At 36.1% G+C, this 17,936-nt stretch overlaps 3 protein-coding genes across 6 annotated transcripts; 1 reads left to right on the forward strand and 2 right to left on the reverse strand.

Annotated features, from left to right (window-relative positions):
- The first annotated feature begins 1,843 nt into the window (after positions 1 to 1,843).
- Positions 1,844 to 8,088, forward strand: LOC125222460 (uncharacterized). Of its 4 annotated transcripts, none has more exons than XM_048125090.2 (16): positions 1,844 to 2,543; positions 3,196 to 3,255; positions 3,462 to 3,668; positions 3,760 to 3,966; positions 4,055 to 4,261; positions 4,366 to 4,545; positions 4,646 to 5,203; positions 5,290 to 5,418; positions 5,537 to 5,716; positions 5,816 to 6,058; positions 6,208 to 6,390; positions 6,482 to 6,709; positions 6,804 to 6,926; positions 7,001 to 7,234; positions 7,315 to 7,376; positions 7,464 to 8,088. In XM_048125090.2, exons 1-16 carry the CDS (start codon positions 2,192 to 2,194, stop codon positions 7,935 to 7,937), a joined length of 3,627 nt encoding a protein of 1,208 aa, XP_047981047.1. In that variant the 5' UTR covers positions 1,844 to 2,191; the 3' UTR covers positions 7,938 to 8,088. The 4 variants fall into 4 exon arrangements, with proteins under 4 accessions (XP_047981047.1, XP_047981046.1, XP_047981045.1 ...); XM_048125089.2 differs by having other exon boundaries at positions 4,067 to 4,261; positions 4,354 to 4,545; XM_048125088.2 differs by having other exon boundaries at positions 1,845 to 2,543; positions 4,354 to 4,545.
- A 1,168-nt stretch (positions 8,089 to 9,256) lies between these two features.
- LOC125218125 (uncharacterized) lies at positions 9,257 to 12,789 on the reverse strand. The gene is made up of 10 exons (XM_048119729.2): positions 12,513 to 12,789; positions 12,322 to 12,400; positions 12,149 to 12,243; positions 11,194 to 11,298; positions 10,992 to 11,071; positions 10,649 to 10,739; positions 10,459 to 10,566; positions 10,020 to 10,106; positions 9,705 to 9,773; positions 9,257 to 9,600 (listed from the first exon to the last, which is right to left on the reverse strand). Exons 1-10 carry the CDS (start codon positions 12,696 to 12,698, stop codon positions 9,436 to 9,438), a joined length of 1,065 nt encoding a protein of 354 aa, XP_047975686.1. The 5' UTR covers positions 12,699 to 12,789; the 3' UTR covers positions 9,257 to 9,435.
- Positions 12,790 to 13,832: 1,043 nt separating this feature from the next.
- Positions 13,833 to 15,822, reverse strand: LOC125218237 (uncharacterized). The gene is made up of 5 exons (XM_048119872.2): positions 15,717 to 15,822; positions 15,274 to 15,652; positions 15,051 to 15,158; positions 14,328 to 14,432; positions 13,833 to 14,253 (listed from the first exon to the last, which is right to left on the reverse strand). Exons 2-5 carry the CDS (start codon positions 15,650 to 15,652, stop codon positions 14,081 to 14,083), a joined length of 765 nt encoding a protein of 254 aa, XP_047975829.2. The 5' UTR covers positions 15,717 to 15,822; the 3' UTR covers positions 13,833 to 14,080.
- Positions 15,823 to 17,936: the final 2,114 nt, after the last annotated feature.

Below are 17,936 nucleotides of genomic sequence, written 5' to 3' on the forward strand. Positions count from 1 at the left end.
AATAATATTTTATTCATCAAAAAAGAGAAAATATTTTTTTTCTTAGGTTTATATTTTCCAGGCGACCCATTCTTTGATGACAGACGTATTATATCTCTTTTAATTTCAAATTTTCAATTGTTTTAGGGGATATTATAGTTTTAAATTAAAATGTCACTTTCTTGAATTTCTTAATTTTTTATTTCATCGTTTTCATTTTTGTTTCTTTTCCATTTTTCAATTTTGTTCGGCTGCGTTTTAGTGATGGCCGGTATTAAGTATTCTTTGTTGATTTCTATTTATAAATATATTGCTTTATCCTTTCTTAATGCTTCGTTCATACTAATCATACCTCGGAAATTTAAACCTAAAAAACAAATATCATTTCTCCATTTTGATGAATAAAATATTATTATTTCTTATAAGCGATAAAAGGATAACATTCTATGCGTGGTATGAATAAAATATCTATTAATTCTTTATTAGGGAAATGGAAATTAATTGCAAAATATCTATGCGTGGTATGAATATAGTAATTTATTACCATGCATATGTACTGGAAAATTTTTATATGGATGAACAAAGTTGAAATTAGTCTACTAATTTAGCTACACATCTTTATCTGATGTTGACGATGAAAAATTGAAAATTACGCAATCCAATAGCGTACAAATTTTAAAGCTGGCGGTCCAAGTTGAGAGAAAGGCGGGCCACCTCTCCTGTAAAACGTGATGCTTTTAACCAAAGATCCATTTTATCTTTTTATAATTTATGTGACACACAAATATACTCCATTTATATGAAAATGTAAATAATAGAATCGTTATAGATAATAAAACATTATATTTGCCACACAAATATATTTATAAATCTCCATATTTCGATTTGGGCAAAACATATTTAAAAATCTCCATATTTCGATTTTTTTGCATTCATAGATTTTTTAACAATTTTTTTTCATTTTAATCAGTTTTTAACTTCAAGACTTTTATACTTAGGCCATGTTTGGTAGGGGTGATAACTTATCTACGGATGAAAATTCATCAATTGTTCATGAATTTCTGTCCCTAGATGAGTTATCACTCCTACCAAACATATCATTACTATATTTATAATCGAATGGTTTGATTTGTTGATTTTTTTTAGTTAAATATATTTCACTTTAATAATAGTACTATTATTTTCATGAGTTGTCAATTTCATCAATTATTATACTATTAAGTATATTTCAAATCATGTTGTCCATTCATCACTTATTATTATCGTTAAGTATATATTTCTAATCATATTTTCATAGAATTTGAAGAGAATGATAATTGCTTAGGAGTCCTCAAGTAATACCAATGCATTATTGTCTATTGATGTGTAATTGGTTTAAAGGATATATATCATATTTATAGAACAATGTAACTTATTCACTAAACTACTAGTGATAGTGATAAATAATGGTACTACTATCTTCTAAGATTTTCTAGTTTCTATCATTATAATTGCAACATTTATGGTCTACTTTTATTCAATTAGGTAGTGTAGTTGAAAGTTGGAGATCCTAATAATTTCCTTTGTTTTTTTTTCTCCTTGTACATTTATAAATAGGTAATTTCTATTTTATTTAATCATCTTTTCACATGTTTTCGCAAATAATATTGAAAAAGAAAATGTTTCCCTTTAAATATAACGGGATAAGGAGTAATATAGTCTAATAATGCATAATTAATATAAAAAGATTAAAGCCCAGATCCAAGTCTGGGAAAGCGGCTTGAAGATTGTTCTTGTAAAACTAAAAGTAATCTTTAAAAATATAATTAAAGAAATCAGTTCATAAATGCCAAACACGTTGCCATCATCCTTCTTCCTGAATCCTGGATAGATCCCACACCTTACGTTATTGTGCTCTAATTTTGGGTTTTGCAAGATTCTATGTTTACACTGACTACTCTCTCAATCCTTGGTTTGGCTTCAATGGGAAAATTGCATGTTTTAGTATTCGTCAACTCCCTTAGAGATAAGGCTCTCTCTCTCTCACACACACACACCTAACTCTTGCATTTAGTGCATGGAATAAACTATAATATTTTTGTAATTTTCTGCACATTTGCGCAATACAGTGGTCTTTAACAGCCTTTTTCATCCATAATTATACGTGAGCAACTCTTTATTCATATCAAGAAAAAGATCCTCTCTCTCTCTCTGTCAGAGTTTGTGTGTGAAGATGGAAAAGGAAGAATACAAGTTGGAGGAGCAGGTTGAGGTGGAGGAGCAAGAAGCTGAGGAAACAACTCCATTGGTCAGGAATTCAAGAAATGGAGATGACAGCAAGATCATTCCAAAATATGGTTTTGAAATTAATGGTGGAGTGAGTAATGGAGTCTCTCAAAATGAAAATGAAGAGCTAATAATTCCTGCAGAAAACCAGAAAATGGAGGAGATTGATTGGGTTCTTGAAAATGAAGCCATTAATGGAGGAGAGGAGAGTGAAAAAAAGGTTCTTGAAAATGGAGCAGAAGCCATTAATGGGGGCAAAAATTCAAAGGAAAATCATGTTTTCCATGACAAAACTGAAGGTAACATTTTTGGTTCTGTTTTACAGATTTTGCAACACTTTTTTCTATTAATGTCTCAGAAAACGATAAAATTGCACAGTACCTTAATTTTCTTGTGCCTTTGACACCACTCCATAACCCTACCTGTAAATTAGGCGTAAAAAAGGTGAAAGGGCCCTCTTCACTATTTATGTTATTTTTTCAGTGTATAGATTAAGTTACGGCATGTGGTCCGTTTTCCTTCATTTTTTCTTGATTTTCACAAATTGAGTTCCAAAAAAAAGTTTCTCTCTCACAATTTTCTGTTGTTTGTGGAGTCGGAATTCTTGGATATATGCAATGCTGTGAACGGTTGAGGGTTTTTCTGTCTCAGATTTGAGCAGAAGTAAGCTTTTACATCTTAACAAACAATGAAAACAGTCGATATAATCTTAGTTGGGGAGCAAGGCTTTGAATGAGGGTTGTTTAGTGCAAACTGCTAAGCATCGAGGATAGATTTGGAACTTGCAAGTTTGTCGAACGCACCTTTAGGAACCACAAAAAAGAACTAATTGCAGTTTTTGTTTTCTAGTTCTGTCTCTACAAATGTTAGCTAAGATTTAGGAAGACTGAGTTGCTTGGCATTTTGGATCATGATTTCTTGAATCACTTGTTTCTGTGTTTTTGGGTGAAGGAGTGTGGAAGTGTCGAATCTGCACTTGGAAGTATGGCAATGGAAGTGTCTGTGTTGATGGTATCAAAACTTTTAATTTTGTGTAAATTGAATGCAAGTGTCTGTGGTTATGATACACACACCTCAAAGTGTCTCTATCCTTCATTAGTTCATGAAGTTTCAAAGGAATAGTTTAGGCAATGTTGTGCATTTATGCTTCTAATACGTATGTATATGACTTAGCATTGTGTATGGTGTTTAATGTGTTTTCTTGCTTTGTTTTGTAGGTTTAATTGTTAATCCTATACCTACGTATATTCATAAGACGCTAATTGTGGAGGATCCTGCACATACAAAACACGATGTCCCATCACTTGTTCCTGTAATTCAGTTCAATGGTGCTTCGGTCATAAACAATCAACACGGGGAAGAGGGCAAGGAGGATGGCTTTTCGAGCTCAGATGGTTTGCCTTCTGACAGTTCATCTCAAGAAGGTAATAAGTGGTTTCGATGTGAGCTTTCTAATGAGTTCAAAAAGTGCTGCTGATAATGATGATGATCTGAAAAGTACACATTGTTTTGTAGGTTTGGTTGCAGGTGTTGATTCCACATATGCATACATTATAAGGGAGCCAGTCTTGAAAGGACCTGCGATATTCGACATCTCGTCTCTTGATCCCGTCATTCAGTTGAATGGTGCTTCTGTCATAAACAATCAACACGAGGAAGAGGACAAGGAGAATGGCGTTTCAAGTTCAGATTTTCTGTCTTCAGACAGTTCATCTCAAGAAGGTAAGAACTAGTTATGATACGAGCTCTCTGATAAGATCGAAAAATGCAGATAACGATGATGGTCTCAAAATCACACATTGTTTTGTAGATTTGGTTGCAGGTGTTGATTCAACATCTACATATATTATAAGGGAGCCAGTCTTGAAAGGACCTGCAATATGCACTGTCTCGTCTCTTGATCCCGTCATTCAGTTCAATGGTGCTTCGGTCATAAACAATCAACACGAGGAAGAGGACAAGGACAATGGCGTTTCGAGTTCAGATGCTCTGTCTTCAGACAATTCATCTCAAGAAGGTAAGAACTAGTTATGATACAAGCTTTCTAAAAGTGCAGATAATGATGATGATCTGAAAATTACAAAACTGTTTACTCACATTGTTTTGTAGATTTGGTTGAAGGTACTATAAGGGAGCCAATCTTGAAAGGACCTGCAAAATACGACGTTTCGTCTCTTGATCCCGTCATTCAGTTCAATGGTGCTTCGGTCATAAACAATCAACACGAGGACGAGGACGAGGACAAGGAGAATGGCGTTTCGAGTTCAGATGTCATGTCTTCAGACAGTTCATCTCAAGAATGTAAGAGCTAGTTATAATACGAGCTTTCTAATAAGATCGAAAAGTGCAGATAATGATGATGGTCGAAAATTATAAATTGTTTACTCACATTGTTTTGTAGATTTGGTTGAAAGTGTAAATTCTACGCCTACATATATTATAAGGGAGCCAATCTTGAAAGGGCCTGGAAAATACATCCTCCCGTCTCTTGATCCGGCTGTTGAGTTCAATGGAGCTTCCGAAATAAGCAATCAATACGAGGAGGAGATTGAGAAGAACAGAATCTCTGAAACGATTGACGGGCCTTCCAAAGAGATCGAGAGTGAAGAAACTGAGCTGATAAACGAGGATGATCTGGAAATAACAGAGTTAGACGTTGAAAGAGTCATTCGGAAGCAGACCACACATGATCTCTACTGTCCCAACTGCAAGTCTTGCATTACAAAGAGGGTTATTCTTAGCAAACGAAAGCGCAGAAGAAAGATTCCCGATGAGGAGGTGAAGCGTCCCAAAACAGAAACTGCAGCTGTAGGGACTGTTTCGTCCGAGGATCAAGTTCATCAGGAAGGTGAAGTTGGTAACGACGATGCTCAAACACAACCAATCGATGAAGATGACCGTGACAGAGGCCCGGCTATATTTCGTTGCTTATCGTGCTTCAGCATTTTCATTCCAACTGGTAAGCACGTGTTTTTTTCTTTCTGTTTGAATATCTTTGTGCTTATAATTTTGCTATTTGCTACTTAAGTGGGAAAAGCAATGTAGGGGACGGATTCCGATTGTTTGGTGGCAGAAGTGGGAAAGAAAATGTACGTGATGGACAAGCACCGGATGTAAAGAAGAGCTGGTTCGACATATTTAAACCGAATAGGCAGAAAACACCGGTTGGGGAAGGTACTTTTTTTCCCTTACAGATTGAATGTGTAGCGTCGTGCCTGCAGAGAGCAGAGTTGGTAAGATGACGTCTGAATTTCCTTTACGTGTTCATATAACTCGGTTCTTTCACACACAGGAATTAGTTCTGAGACGAACGTGCAACAAGTCAGCTCAGCCATTCCATCGTCCAGCCCTGCTCGTGTAAGTGGCCAGCCATTAGTTTTACAAGATACGGCCCCACCTGCCCGTGCTCCTGCACAACTCGAGGGAACTACAGCAGATGAAATCCAAGATCTAAAACTCCCCTTGTTAGTAGGTATTGTTTTTTTTAACTACATCTTCATATCATGATATTTTAGCCTTGTTGAATTAGTTTAGTTTTGGGGTGGCTGCTGTAATGACTTATCTCCCTCAGTTGAGTCGAATGCCGTGTTTCCCGCGGATCAGCAAATGGAATCAAAACCTAGCCGGGAAGTTCAGACAATTCTAGGCAACGGCGTTGTCCAGCTCCCACAACCATCAGTGTCAGCAGCTGTAGATGCAGATGGCACATTGATCTCATTATCTATTCCTCACAACGAACAAGAAGTTAGAGCGACTATCGTGACCACATCTGTTCTCGACAGCATAAATGTCGATTCAAGAAGCAGTGATATCGGTATCTTCATAATCTTTCTATTTTGTGTTTGATCTCAGATTAAAACTACAAAATGTGTATGAAATTGGTAGCATGCTTTCCTTTCAAATTGTTTGCGTCCCGTCTGAATAGCCTTTATGTGTTCATATAACTCGTTCTTTCACATACAGGAAATAGTTCCGAAACAAACGCGCAACAAGTCAGCTTAGCCATTCCATCGTCCAGTCCTGCTCGTGTAAGTGGCCAACCATTAGTTTTACAAGATACGGCCCCACCTGCTCGTGCTCCTGCACGACTCAAGGGAACTACAGTGGAAACTGCTGCACACGAAGATCTAAAAATCCCCTTGTTAGGTACTTTTTTTTTAACTACTTTTACACATCTTGATATGTTACTCTTGTTCAATCAGTTAAATTTTGGGACGACTTATGATCATCTCCTCAGATAAGTCGGATGCTGTGTTAGCCGCGGATCAGCAAACGGAACCAAAACCTATCCAAGAAGTTCAGACCATTCAAGACAACGACATTGTCCAGCTCCCACAACCATCAGTAGACGCGGATAGCACAATGATCTCAGTATCTATTCCTTGCAACGAACAAGATGTTAGAGCCACTATCATGACTACATCTATTCTAGACAACAGAAATGTCGATTCCAGCAGTGACACCGGTATCTTCAAAATCTTATACTATTTTGAGTATGATCTCGGATTGAAACTACAAAATGTGTATGAAATCGGTACCATTCTTATTTGGACCAACAGGTGAGGTCTACCCTGCTGAAGTGCCTCAGAAGGTGACAACTACAACGACGGTCGACTTCAGACACGACAAGCCACTCAGAACTAGTATCATTTCCGAAATAGGAGATGCACCATCTCCACAAGGTAAGACCAAATACTGTGAATCGACAGGCCTAACTCGTGTTTCTCGAGTTAACTATCACAAAATCTTGATGCAGGTGTAGGCAATGATACCAGGATAACTATCATAGATACACATCCAGTAGCGACTATAACGCCTTCGACAGTTTCCCAGTCGGGAACTCAAACTAGTATTGCTGAAAGGGAAGGAATCGGAGCGAGAGAAGAACGCAAAGTTGAAGTGATCAAAAGCATAGTTTACGGTGGGCTAGCAGAGACCATGACTAGCCTTAGCGTTGTGTCATCAGCCGCTGGCGGTGGTGCGTCCACATGTAAGTATGCTGCATGCGATCTTTACTCGTTCGGATAGTACATAACTACAGTATTTTCAATTTTGTTGGTTCATTTTCAGTGAATGTGTTAACTCTGGGAGCTGCAAATTTGATTGGAGGTCTTTTCATCATTGCTCACAATGTAAGCTTTTTGACTCTGTCTCATCCTTTGAATACTCAATCATATGTATTGTCGATCTCGTGGATCATTCTCCGTATAACCGTGCAGTTGTGGGACTTAAAATGCGACCGCGCTGAGGAGCAGCTCTCGAACCAAGTGACCGAGCAGGCGGATCGTTACAGACAGCTCCTGGGCCGGAGACAGAATTTTGCGTTTCACGCCTTTGTTGCCATAGTAGCGTACATCGTGTTCGGCTTGGTGCCTCCTGTCGTGTACGGCTTCTCGTTCCGCGAGTCAGACGACAAACAGCTGAAGCTATTGATGGTGGCAGCAGCTTCCTTTGTGTGCATACTTGTGCTGACATTGGGAAAGGCCTATGTGCAGAGGCCCCCGAAGCCTTACTTGAAAACAGTCACGACCTTCTTGATTATTGGGATATCTGCCTCGGGCGTGTCGTACGCTGCCGGAGGATTAGTCGAGCGTCTGCTGGAGAAGCTCGGTTTGTTCGAGTCGAGCTCGGTTGCTCCTAACTTGCTTGTGCCGGAAATGAGACCAGTTGGTTCGGGATGGGCCTCTTACTGAGTGCTCTCTCTCTCTCTCGTTATATGTTCAATTGAATGTGGCGATTTTGTTGGAAATAAAACTAGCATTGCTAGTCTTTTTTCATCTTGTACTTGATCATATTTCTCATAAAGAGTCTCATAACTCTATAAATTCTTAACCTTTCACTAAATTCTGATTTTGCTCACCAACTTTAACATCTGTTTACAAATTATCGAACTACTGTTAATTTGTTCCTCCATTTTGCAACCAATCAAAATTTCAAATCTGATATAGCTTGATGAACCAACTTTAACATCTGTTTACAAATTATCGAACTACTGTTAATTTGTTCCTCCATTTTGCAACCAATCAAAATTTCAAATCTGATATAGCTTGATGACTTACTTGTATGACACTATCATACATCAACTGGAATGATATTACATTATAGGAAACAAAGCATCATTATATTATATTAAATCGAATAATTCCATTTGGTTTATATGAAAAAGAATGAGACAAAAGGGAGAAAACAAGAAACGAGATGGAAGAGAATATGGGAAACTAGAATTTAGTGAAAGTTTAGGTATTTTTAAAGTTGGTATGCGAAACCAGAATTTAACAAAAATTTAAAAATTCAAAGGCAAATACTGTAGTAGTATCACTTATTTTAAATACCCGTAATTCATTTCATCTGTTGCAAAGTTTTGGTTCATCTCAACTAGGGGTGGCAAATCGTGTGTGTTGTGTCGTTATCGTATCGATACGATAACAACAAACACGAACACGACCAATTAAGAAAACTTCAAACACGAACACGATCCGTTACCCTCAGACACAAACACGACACGAACCCATTAACGACACAAACCACTTCGGGTCAACACGACACGATAACAACACATATATGACACAACACGATAACAACGCTATAATAATAATATATTAATATTATTTCTAATATGAAAATTTTAATTTTAATTTTAGATTTTTAAAATAAATAAAAATAAAATTTATATTATATTATATATACTTAGCGTGTAACACGAACACGACACAAAATAATATTATAGTATACTTAACGTGTAATACGAACACGACACGGAATTTTCGTGTCGTTATCGTGTCGACACGATAAGGACATGAACCCAATAAGCTTTGACACATACCCATTAATTTCGTGTGGGTTCGTGTCGTGCCAAAAATTGTCAGCCCTAATCTCAACACTATATTTTACGCCATATACAATGTACATACATTTGCAATGTCTCTATTGTGGACATTGACGAGTATTGATGAAGCGAACGTGTGAAAAAAGAGGTACGGACTGTCTCAAATAAGGGCACAGGCACGAGGGATCGTAGTTAAAGCTCTGTATATGAAACCAAAAGTGTGTAGAAATCCTATGATATAAGACAAATATAGATTTCTAACTCCTAGTATTCAAGTTTTCTATCATAAAAAAAAAGTTAAAAAAGCCAAAAACTTGTGAGGAAAGAAACTGCACAAATAACTAAACTTGATATTTGCAGGCTGTTTACGAACTCTTGTCATCTGATCCATGATTCAGTTGATGCAGCTCTTGCCTGCTTTTACCTCTCTTGATTTTTGCCTTAACCCTCGATTTCCTTACTAGGGTCTGCACCGTGTTAACGAAATTTCCAACAGCCATGACTATGAGAAGAACCCCACATGTAATTACCTGAAATTCGTAGGTACAGTCACGTAGGTGAATCTGGATACAATGTTGATGAAGAAGAAAGAGCGAAGATTCGACGAAGACATATGTTTACACAATCACTTTACCTGCCAATCCAACTTGGATCCATTCATAGTAGTATTAAGTAACAAGAACCCAACATAAGCTTCGAATCCCTGAAAACAGAGAACCATAACACGATTTGAGGGAAAACGTTGGCTTTAGTGAGGTCATAAGTATAGCCATCAAAAAGAAGAAACACGAGCGGCTATGAAAAGATTTATGGATCTTGACTTAACGAGCCTACACAGTCTATTAAGGGATTTGCTAAAATCACTTGCACGAGGAGTTGATTCCAGTAAAATATAAAGAAGCGGTATCGTTGTCTTGTTATTGATACAAGAAGAAGGAACTTAACAGACCTGCAAAACAAAAAGTATCGGGCATAGCAGTAGTAGCTGACCCTCCACTCCAGCAGTTTCTCCCCAAACAACATCCATCCTCCTAGCCTACATTTAGCAATAGTTGAACATTATTGACCGGATATGTTAAAGTATTGTGCCTCAATCAATATGAAGGACGATTTCCCTCTAGCCCATCAGTGAAGGCTATAATAACTCATGTGAACATCACACATAAATCACAAAAAAAAGTTACGAACTTCAATATATTTATTTTGAAAAAGACTGAGAACATTCTATACAATGACATTGAACAGACAAGTTTACATGTAGAGATCTTGACATCTATATGTATCAGGGCATCCAACAAAGGAGTCAACTTTTCTGAAAAGATGTAAACTGAACGCATGAAGAAGCTGGTGGTAAAGGAAATCAAATATCCCAGGCAAGCTAAGACTACCTTGCCAAGCGCAATACGTGTATAAAGTCTTTGCCTTTGGTATATATTCTGAAGAATCATAGCAACTCCTTGCATTATTGCCCATTTCAGAAATAGTTGTACACCTATCTGCAATGACAATTTTATTTCATTTGGTGGGTTGGTGTGCTTACATTTTATGTGAGGGGAAATGTTGGTAAGCATTAACTACCTGTTTCTCAGCACAGTCAGGCCCTTGGTCTATTTCCCAAGTTAGACTGATCAGAGCCATAGCCATGGCAAAATAATGGTGTTTAATCCACCTGCATAAAGAGCATGACTAGATTAAACGATGGGCTTATTTCTTCATAACCAAATTCAAAGAAAAAATAAGGAGTATTAAAGATGACACAAGGAAAGGAATAGCTTGGGCACTAGAAGATCCCTAAAGCCATAACGATAACTATTGCAACAAGAAGTTAGATTACATTGATCTTCTTGTCAACATTTTCTCCAACTACATGCCAATAGTTCAATCTTTTAGGAAGTAAGAAGATTTAGGAAAAGTCAAATACCAAGGACGTATATTACTTCCATTAACTCTCAAGATGTTCTCTCTCAAAGCCAAACCAGTGTAAAGATATAGCAACCATGCCTGTAACAGAAAAAAACTGACTGACATGAGTTTCGCACACAAACTCCCCTAAAAATAATATAATAATAATGATAAGAGAGAGGGGGATCAAAATCAGAAAACAGCGCTTTGCCATGCGATACCTGGTAAAGTTGAACTGGTAATGCGGGTAAGCATCCACCCCAAATATATGACCTTAAAATAAGCAATAGTGACGGCAAACAAAGGAACAAAAATGCTGTTCTATCCTGTCACCAGTACAAACATCTTCAGTTATTGCAAAAAGGTGTATGCTTTATTAGCAATAATTAAGAAAAATAATTCAAGTTCGGATAAGTGGGGCAGGCAGCCAGGCACTCAAACTGAACTAGATTATTTCCAATATATCTTTTAGATAAAGAACGCTCATGAATATCAGATTTCATCAACACTGCCATTCATTGTAAGATATGAGGTCCCTTGAGCTTTAAATGATTACAATTCTGGCAGACGCTTACAAATGTTATGTGTATGTTCCTGTCATGGACTCATGGGATGATAGATCAAGATCATGGTGTGCGATTATCTAAATCTCATCTTATTAGAATCAATAGCTAGACCTAACAAATCTTCGAGTGGTCTCCAGCAAATCATGTTTCATTAAACACAACATGACACATATCACACACGATTACCAGTCCGCACAACTTTGTTGGTTACCTCGTGTGAACGATTGGTTCATCCGTTATCCACTTCTTTATCATTAAGAATATACCAAGGACCCCCATATTCTCATGCCATGGGATAGCAAGATGAAGAACATGACAAGTAATTGCTCAATGCCTCAATCTTATCTCACTTTTATTACTAAAAGCTATACATGATATACACCACAGTAATAAATTCGATAATCGATAATACCAAGTCTACTTTTGCTAATCACTGTTCCATTCAATCATTCATCAGGATTCATGACAATATGGAATGAGAAATTTGCACATTTATTATGTCCATAGAGCTCCAAAATCTGATAACAGAATATACACTCCCAACCAAATCAAGATCACAATGGAATAAAAAGGACATCAAATTAACTAGTTATACCGGTTGGAATCATACCCTGAAATTATTGTATTCCTCTTTCACTTTCAATTGTACATCCTTCCGATTAGCTCTCACATTAATAGGCCCCAAAAACATCCTCAAAAACATACCTAATTAGAGAGCAACAAATCAAAATCATATGCAGCACACACAACACAATCAAACCAAATAAGAGTAAGCAAACAAACCATGAGATTTGCTAGGAAGAAACGCCGCTGCATCTCCCTCACTCAATATATACCTCACTCTCTTCAGCTCCTCTTCCACCTTGGAATTATTCCCCAAAATCGAATCCAAAAATCAGCACACACAAAAAAAAACAACGATTCACGTAAAAAAATTACTCGCATGCATGCGGATGAATCGACGCAGCTCATACTCTATCGAAATCCTTGGAGCCGCGGAGGGGCGAACGGAGAGAGTTGATGCGGGCGTCGATTGCGGCGACGCGCTGGCGCAGCGCGTCCTCCTCGCGGGTGGTGCGGGAGATGAGGGACGCCGCGGTCTCCTGCAGCTCCTTGGCTTCCTCCGCCAGCGCCGAGATTCCGGCGGCCGTTGATTCCATCGGAAGACGGTGACCGTCCGATCAATCAGGTGGTTTTCAGATTTAACGGATCGATGTGAGTTTTGTTTTTGGAGATGCGATGCCAATTTGTTTACGACAGACGACAGTATTGTGCATTTTATTAAAAGATTAGGGGCTTTCTGGTAAATTCATGGATTTTGTGGTGGGACTTCGGAGACTATATAACTTTATTTTCTTATAAATTGTTCACAAAATATGATATTTTATTAAATTATACGTTCATTTCACAATTTTAAAATCAACTTTGGATTTTTTTTTATCATTATCCTTAAATCTTGGCAATCTATATATTTTAATCAAACGACAACATACGGACAACCATATTTAAACATAAGTTGAATAAAGAGTGCTATTTAAAATATCATAATGAATTTAAGTTAGGTACTCATTCATTCGAAGCTTATGGTGGATTTATTTAAATTTGGTACACCAAATTTATAATACTCCTACTAATTATTTGTAATAGCCTGTCTTTGATTGGGTATTCAAACATAGTCGGATAAAGAGTGATATTTAAAAATGCTATAATTGATTTTTTTTTCCAAATATATCAAGTGTATAAACTATATATAGTTAACTCTAAAATAACTGGAAATAATATGGTTATGTCAATATCAAGATTTATTTTGTTTTCAAAAAATAATAATTTTTGTAGAAATACGACAATATCTTCAATAAGAGTTTAAAATTAAGTAATAATATAAAACTAACAAAAATCTTCTTAATAGTTAAAACCTTACCCTTCGCACTTTAAGCTGTCAAAACTCTTAGCTAGACGATAATTCATGAATATTAATTCATTTATTCATTACTTATCTTGTGTTTAGATTATGTTTGAAAATATAAAAAAAAATCATGTGTTTAGATTATGTTTGAAAATATAAAAAAAAAATCAGTACTATTTAAGTTCTAATTAACTAGAGCACAATTTTTTAAAATTAAATTTTTAATTGAAATATTAACAGTAATACTAATATTTTGTAGATTATTTGTATTATATTAAATGTGATTCACACATTTAAACTATAATTAAAATTTGCTTAATAACGTTATTAATTGATAACAATAATTCTTAATATTATTATAGTATTAATATTAAATATGATTCATAACTTTTAAATTACATTAAAAAATAAGCTATTAATTGATAACATAATTATAATTATAATCATGGAGTATAATTTTTACAAACGGGCCCTACAGGCTTAGTGAAATGCTTCGTTACATTTATAAGTCATAGAGTTATGACTAATGAAGAAACGGAGGAGTATTATTTTTGTCTTTCTATTTGGGAACGATAATTCACATTCTCTTGTTTAATCACAACATACGAAAATAAACGTGACATTACCAAAAAAAAATCAATATATATGAAGGTTCTGCATCTCCAAGAGATTGAGAATAGTTGATATCCAAATTTTTGATTGCATTTCATCTTCAAATAGTAGCTTTATAATCCCATTTTTGGTCTTCAAACACAGCAAGCAATTCCCTTGTGTCTCTCTTCTCTCCTCAGTGATATTTGTGACTTGATCTGCAAAATAATGTGTGTTTAATCTTAGTTGTAAGAAAACAAAAAAGCAAGAAACAAGTTGAAGAAGCAAGTACACTCTTTGGTTGATGTGAGAGCTCCTCTTAGATACTTCTTCTTGAAGCAAAACATGAGGTTTTGATGCTTTACGTAGACGCTCACCCGCGTACTCTCTTTCCGGCCTGCACGTAGTTTTCGTGTCGTCTTGAGACATTTGAACGAGATGATGTGTAAGGATGTATTTGGTAGGGAGGGAATTTGTAAACCACAAAAATGAGTTTCGCTTTGATAATTTGACTTTATATATAGCCAAAGTACATATTTGAAATTTCAAATGGTTTTTTGGAAAATTATAGTACGTGTCTTAAACATGCAATGCATTTATTGCACACAAGCATACGCATGCTGCAAACGCACACATGGCTGATAACAAACAACACAAGCACTGCACACATACAAGTCTTATTAAAATGCGCGCGGGGAGCACGAATCCCCACCGACATCGCCCCTTGCCATCTATTTTATCTAAAAAAAATTAATAAAATATCTCGAATTCAAGCCTAGTGTAAAACATCCTTTAAATTTACATCTACTTTATCTAAAAAAATTCTTTTATTACAAGTTAATATAAAATGTTAGTTTTTTTTTTTTTACTCAAACAAAGAATTTGGAATTATAATACAGTGTCATATCAATAGCAAAATTTTTCCAAATAATTTTTTGAAAAATTAAATCACAATTTTATAATACCAACGTTGTTTCAATTCCATCGTACAAACGAACCCGTAAAAATTACATACCAGAAGGCATGATTGTGCGTATCTCAGCACTTATCTTTAGCATCTCTTGAACTCTCGACAGTGGCACCGCCGCAGCCCTCGATCTCAAAAGCGAAGCTCCTCTCAAACCTAATTCAAACCACAAATCCAAATCCCAATCCCAATCCCAATCTCATTTAATTCGAATTTGTTATAATAATAATAGTAATTAATTAAGACATATATGGAGTATTAATTATGTTACATGTTGCAGTTGTGGCTGTGATGGCAATCATGTCGATAGGGGTCCGCACGGCCACCCCGGAGTCGACAGCGCCCTGGACCCGGGCCCTGTCGGCCCCGAGGGACTCTGCTGCCTCCGCGCACACGTTGGTGATGAGCGCTGCAGCAGAGGACACCACGTTGCCCATGTCCTGGCACGGCGTGCCTGGTTGGAACGGGGAGTTCTCTCCGTTGCTGCTGCAGCCCGCGGCTGTGGTGATCCCGTGTATGGCTGCAGCTAGCTGCGTCAGGGAGAGGGCCGCGTGGAGTTGGGCCGTCTGGAGGCGTCTCCCCTCCTTCTTGGTCTCGTTCCGAGACCCGAACAGGGTGGCCAGCCATGTTCTTGGTTGCTTTGAGTCCATCTGTTTGTTACAAATGCAAATTTAGAATTTCGATTAAATTTTTTGTCGCTGTCGTCGTTGTTACCTGTATGTTGTTGTTTTGCTTTAGTGAAGCTCTCGGAGTTGATTGAGCACTTCTGAAGCTGTCATCATCTGGTTGATTTGTGTGGTTTGAGAGCAATGAGTTCTGTTTTGATGAAATAATATGTATGTGAGCACAAGTTAGACGTTACAATGAATTAGGTATAAGCATATTTTATTTTTAGCTAAAGCTCTAGATCCTAAATTGCTCATTGGGACCTAAAAAAAACTAAACCATGTGCCCTCAACATTGGTTTCTTTCATCAATGACTCATAACTAGAGGTGTCAAAATGGGCCGAGCCAGCAAATGTGAGAAATGTATCACCCCGATTGATATTCTCACACTAATAGTCTAGTATACTAGTTTCGGTTAAAAACTATAGTTGGTCAAATAGTACTCCCTCCGCCCCGCTTTAGCAGTCCCATTGACTTTTCTGCCATCTTTTTGTAAAAATAATAAAAAATAGTTAAAGTGGAGAAATGGTAAAATAAGAGACACAATAATGTAGATAAGACTCTTCTCTATATGATTCACTCTCTTAATTTACCATTTCACTTCTTTAACTATTTTTTATCATTTTTACAAAAAGAAGGCAGAAAAGTCAATGGGACTGCTAAAGCGGGACGGAGGGAGTAATTTATAGTGATTATTCTCACATTGGTTGTGAATATCTGCTGGAAATCAGATGCAGAAGGGCTCAAAAAACTTCTGTGGAAATCTGGCATCTCAAGTTGCTGGTAACAACATGCTCTCTTCTTCCCTTTCATGCCAAGAAGTTGGGATTTCTGTTCATTTATATAAATAATTAGAATTTTCAAATAAATTAAAAAATTTATAATAGTGTTTTTTATTTTTTTTAGAACTTACTGTAAATGAAACATCATCTCTAATTATCTCTTCCTGTGATGGCTCCATGCACCTAGCAAATACAACATAGTTTAATATTGTAACAGTTTAAGAATGTAAAATGTTGGATGTTTCCTAGGAAAATAAGATGATTAACATCTTAAAATAGATGTAGCCTGGATAATATAAATGAACAAATTAATTATGGAAATGCAAACAAAATAAGGTAGTGGTGACCTTACCTTTCCTCTTGAAGCTTCTCAATTTTAGTTTGGATCTCAAAGATTGTGAAAACATACTATAAATGGAAGCGTGACACAAATTGATTGAGTATTTTATTAGGAAAAAATGCCACCTAGACTTTGGAAATCTAAAAAAATTACATTGCTTGGAAATATTATTTCTGCAGATCGTGACGTCCCTACTTGGGAAATGAAAATACGATATACTATTCCAACAAGGAATTATGATTTTATTAATAAAAAATTATTACTTCATCCGTTCCACAGTAATAGAATTTTATTTTGAATTTTGAAAAAATGATAATAAATAGTTAAAGTGGAGAGCGAGTAAAGTAAGAGAGAAAATAATGTAGTGAAGAGTCTTATCTACAATATTCTCTCTCTTACTTTACTTTTTTTTCACTTTAACTATTTATTATTATTTTTTTAAAATGAGTGCTCAAAACGAAATGTCTCTGTTATTGTGGAACAGGAGGAGTACTAAATTTGGTCAAATTTTGGCATGTTTGGAAGTTTTAGTATTAGGTCGAGAAAATGAAGTTAGGATTTTTTTTGCTATTATCTTACACTAAAAAAATAGTGTATATTGTAGATGTTTCTCATTGAGCCAATGATATTTTATTTATGGTACTCATTTCACCCCATTCTTTCTTGATATAATTTTTTTTTCTACATTATTTTTTCTCTTATTTTATTTTTCATCATTAACTATTTATTAGGATTGAAAAAAAAATACTACTGGGACGGATTATTATTTAACCAATGACTTCCATTTATGATTCCCAACAAAAGTTGAAAATGGAACAAGTTTTGGGTTTCTTCAACTATTTGAAAAGGTTTGTGTCAACTCTTTGAAAAAGGACCAGCATTTGGATTGAGAATTAATATACTACGATCACACCTTTTCATTTGTCACCTCGTCCAATCCTTAAACTATTACATGCTCATTAATATACACTTGAATCTTTTTAGAACAATGAATCCAAGTTGGATGTCTTCACGTGGCTACACGTGACATGAAGCAACCATTAGTGTTCATGTGACCATGTCATCGTTTTGTTGCATATTTGTGTTGATTTATTCAACCTTTTTTTTATTGAAATCTTAATCTTTGGAGTTTGTTACCATGACATT

This window comes from Salvia hispanica, chromosome 1 (assembly GCF_029641045.1).
Source record: "Salvia hispanica isolate PSC_SH4W2 chromosome 1, Shi_PSC_v1, whole genome shotgun sequence".
Taxonomy (NCBI): domain Eukaryota; kingdom Viridiplantae; phylum Streptophyta; class Magnoliopsida; order Lamiales; family Lamiaceae; genus Salvia; species Salvia hispanica.